Below are 4,861 nucleotides of genomic sequence, written 5' to 3'. Positions count from 1 at the left end.
CGGGAAAAAAAAATATGTTATTCCGGTCGATAATGGAATTAACCAAATTTTTAGAATTTTTATATCTAAAAATCAAGTTTTAATTTGAAATGTATAATATGAAAATTGAATTAAATGAAATTACATTTATTAATTAAAAAATATAAATTTAATTCGAGTTTTATTTCCCAATAAACTAATTTTATTAAAAATTGGTAAAAATTATGTCATCCGGAATTTTATATAAAAAATAAAACCAAACATAAGTAATTGATATTTTTAAAAACTAAAACCGAACTTCCGAATAACCGAACCGAATTTTCAAATTAATTATGTTTGGTCGGTTATTTTGGTTGAAACCGATATTTTGGTCATTCTTAAACTGTAATTGTTGTATGTTCCTTACTCGTCGATGTCTGTTTTTTTTATTTAAAAATTATTTGATAGTTTTTATTTTTTATTTTTTTCATTCTCTTAGTATCCTTTCAAATCTTGTATGTATTCAATTTTTTGTTAATTTCTAACTGAAAAACGCAAGTCTAATAATAATTACAACATAAGTAATTATTAAATATTTCAATCAATTGATTATTTTTTTCAAAATTCACAATAATAGATTTTTAGGATAAATCGCAAGTCAAATAATATCAACTAAATATTCGACATAATTTTAAAATTTTCGAATTTTACCTTAAAGTTGCATTATTTTATAACTTACAATAATAAATAAACCAATAGACGTGAATTGAATGTGATTTGTGAGGGTTGTTATATTTTTAATTTTTAGCATGGAGCTGAAAATATTTTAAAAAATAAAACTATTTTATTATTTTAAAAAATAGATGTGATTGAAGCGCGTCGAAGCCTAAGGGTGGTTCTTTTGATGTCTTTAATATTCGACGACTCGTATGTTTTAACATTTTTCTTCAACCATCACCTATATTAGCGGGAGTGAGTCTCATGTGAGACCGTCTCACGGATATTGATCTGTGAGACGGGTCAACCCTACCCATATACATAATAAAAAGTAATACTTTTAGCATAAAAAATTATACTTTTTCATGGATAACCCAAATAAAAGATCCGTCTCATAAATTCGACCCGTGAGACCGTCTCACACAAGTTTTTGCCTATTAGCGGACCGACACACACGTTGTGTGTTTATACAATTTTTTAATTAATTGATTTATATTAAATATGAGTAATATCATAATTTTAAACAACAGATAATCATACTGAAATTTGCAATGATTATAAGTAAATTATGGTTATATTGTAATTTTAAAAATTAATGAGAGATTTTAGTGCCATCAGTTTTCAATTTCTGTTTATGTTTTGTTTTTTAAAGATAAATTTAAGGATGTAAATATACATCAAAGTTGTTTGTGACATATTTAAAACTCGATTCAATTCAAGTTCGTTTAATGATTGTCGTTAGGATGGACTAACCGAACTCAAACTTTATAATATTGAGCTCTTTAGCTCGTGAACTAATTCGTTAGTAGGTTCATGAGTCGCTCTTGGTTAAAGAAAAAAAATAGTTGATATTTGATTTATAAAATTTACAATTTACTTATGGAAATAATATAAAAAATATATTAAATTTATTTATTAACTAAAATTACAAATCTTAAAAAGATTATTATATTTTTCTAATTATATAATATATATTTTAATTAGTTTATTTAAATATAAATTTATAATTCATATTTATCAAGCTCGTTTAGTCTCGATAAAATCTCGAATAAACTCGTAAATAAAATTAATAAGGAAACTTCATTTTTTAATATATATTTGTCGATTTTGATTATTAATGTTGTCAAATTTTAATTTTAATTTTTGTAATATTAAATATTTTTCATATCGAAAGTTTTGTAAAATTACACACATTGATGTTAAATCAACGTCGTATTTGTCTCATATATATTGAGTAATTTGTACAATATATATGGTATCATTTAAGATATATTTCATTTATATGCTTCCAAAATATTATAATATGACAAAGCTTAAAGTATATATTAAAGTCGCGTAAAAAAATAACATAATCTCCATAATCTGATACAAAATATATATTTCATTTATCTGTAATATATTAAGGTCGCGCAAATAAATTAAAAAAACAATATTATATCTTGCCAAGTAAAAAAAGACAATTCTAATTCTAAAACAATATTATATCTTCGGCAGTAATTCAAAAAAAGACGATTCTAATTCTTAATTAATTAATTAATTAATTAAAAGTGTACATGTTCAAATTGAAACCGGCCTAACAAACAATTTTATTATAAAATATTATAAAACTTTAAATTTTTATTAAGATTTATTATCGAATAAAGAGTTCAATTATTAAAACTAAATTATATGCATATAATATTATATCTTAAAGTGATTAATTTATAATTTATAACATAATAATAAGGCAAAAATTTGTGTGAGACGATCACACGTTTTGTATTTTTTGAGACATATATTTTATATGAGTAATTTAAAAAAAATATTATTTTTTATACTAAATTTTTATTTTTTATTATAAATATCGATAAAATTAATATAACTCACCTATAAAGATTTCGTAAAATCTTATAATAAAAAAATCTATTTTCATAATATTTATTATATTTTTTGGAGATTTGTCTGCATGACAAAAGTAACGTGTCGCACAAGAAGTTAACATAGTGATTTGGTCCCACATTATGACGGACTCCAAACAAATATTTAAATCCCATTAAATAAAAGGTTCCGCACCCGAATACCGAGGCGTCCGTGATATCATCGCGGGCCCACAACCACTCTGACGTCATATCATTTCCCCTATTATAAATACGACACCGCTCCCCCCTCTCTCCACCGCTCCAACGTTCATTTTCTCTCTCTACAAATTAATTAAAGAACACAACAAAGAATTGCAGTGCAGTGCAGTGCAGTTTGTTGAGGTTTCGTTTGATTTTGATTTTGATTTTGCGCGCATGACATAATGGAGGATTCGAAGATGAAGAAGCGTCCGCGGGATGAGTCGGAGGAGGACTCGTTCCAGGCGGAGATCGACTCGCCGGAGGTGAAAAAACTGCGGGAGAATCTCCTGGAGGATGACGAGGCTGACTGTTGCGCCGAGGTTGAAGATCTGGACTTTTACATGAGGAGCTTCGAGGAGGAGATTAGGAGTTCTCCGGCGTCTTTGGATGTGACTTCTGATCCCGGTGATAAGCAGCCGGTGCTGGGGTATTTGCTGGAGGCGTCTGACGACGAGCTTGGGCTGCCGCCAACGACTTCTTCGTCGCCGGATGTGGAAGCTCAGCTGGTTCGAGCTGAGTCGGAGATGTCGGAGCTTGGCGGTGAGACTTGGGGATTCGAAGGCGAGATTCCGGGGTACGACCAGTTAATGCTCGGGATAGGGGAGGCGGAGGGATGCGGCGATGAATTCGCGGTGTTGGATCGGTTGTTTGAGCTATCGGATTTCGCGTCTGGTGATTTAGCATGGAAACCCGAGACGCTGCCGACCTAATAGGGTTTTCTCTTCGTTTTTTTTTGGCTAGGGGAAAGTTATCTTGTTAATATTGCTAAAAAAGGATATGTTTATTAATTTTTATTAATATAATATAATTCAGCGGGAAAAAAAAATTAAAGTTCTTTATATATTAAAATTAATTAATATATAATTTGAAAATCCGAAGATTAATAATATTTAGTAGTATTAATTTACGTTTAAATTTGGCAATACCATTTTTAAAATTTTTTAAATAAGATATAAAAAATGTTTATTAAAAAAATTTATATTCTTCTCTCAAATTCATTATTCTAACAAACACATATCATTTTGATATACAATAAAATATAAATAAATTTAAATTGCTGTATATCGTATTTGTTTGGTGTATGATTGAAGTTATAATTGTCGCCAAATACTGAACAGCAGGGAAATTATATAAGTCAGCCGAATGAGTCCGTTTTTTATTTTATTTTATACCTGAAAGAGCGCCATTTGTATCGAGTAAATTATATAATTAATTTAATAAATTGTAAAATTAAGTAAGTCAATAAATCATAATAGAAAAAGCTGTGTGGAGGAGTCCTCGAAACTCGAAAGGATATTTTATGGAGTAGCAGCTATGTTTTCTTTTGTACATACAAGAAAATTGAAATATAGAAATTTAATATATTATATTTTATAATATATATATATATATATATATATATATATATGGGTATATTATTAATTTAAATAATTATATCAAAATTGAAATAATCGATCAAAATAATCAAATCGTTTTGGTAGAAAATCGAACTGAACCGAAGAAAAATGATTCGGATATCGGATTATATATTTTTAAAATCAAAAATTGAAAAAATCGAAATAAAAAAACGAAAACAAAATCGAACCAACCGATGAACACTTCGTACACATGTAGACAGTAAAGTGGACAAACAAATAAAAATTCTTAGAAGATAATATCATAGAAAGATGATTTTTATTTTCAGATTAATTTTGTGAAATAAACTTGTATCACTAATAAAAAATATTGTTTTTTGTATTAGTTTTTTTTTTTATTATAAACATGAACATAGTTTATTTATTTCAAAAATAAAATTTCATGGAATCGTCTCACAAAATATTTACTTAAAAAAGCTAAAATGCACCTAGAGAAAGAAAAATCGAAGGAGAAACACCTAAAATTATATAAAATAGGCAAAAACTTGTGTGAGAAGGTCTCATGAGTCTCATTTTGTGATACAAATATCTTATTTGGATAATTTATGAATTTTTTTTTTATGATTAGAGTATTTTTTTTTATTGTGAATATCAGTAGGGTTGATCCGTCTTATAGATAAAAATTCGTGAAACCATCTCATAAGAAACATACTCTATAACACATACAAAGAC

The 4,861-nt window shown here is 27.3% G+C and overlaps 1 protein-coding gene across 1 annotated transcript; it reads left to right on the top strand.

The window, feature by feature from the left end:
• The first annotated feature begins 2,820 nt into the window (after positions 1-2,820).
• LOC140836135 (uncharacterized) lies at positions 2,821-3,938 on the top strand. Its single transcript, XM_073201545.1, has one exon. The coding sequence runs from the start codon at positions 2,957-2,959 to the stop codon at positions 3,482-3,484; it is 528 nt and encodes a 175-aa protein (XP_073057646.1). The 5' UTR covers positions 2,821-2,956; the 3' UTR covers positions 3,485-3,938.
• The last annotated feature ends 923 nt before the right edge of the window (positions 3,939-4,861 follow it).

Source organism: Primulina eburnea, chromosome 7 (genome assembly GCF_022965805.1).
Source record: "Primulina eburnea isolate SZY01 chromosome 7, ASM2296580v1, whole genome shotgun sequence".
NCBI lineage: Eukaryota > Viridiplantae > Streptophyta > Magnoliopsida > Lamiales > Gesneriaceae > Primulina > Primulina eburnea.
Note: the sequence above shows the minus strand (reverse complement) of the source record. Positions and strands in the feature narration are given on the sequence as shown.

Coding starts and splice junctions, on each gene's coding strand:
- LOC140836135 (XM_073201545.1), top strand. CDS start 2,957: ATGGAGGATTCGAAGATGAAGAAGCGTCCGCGGGATGAGTCGGAGGAG.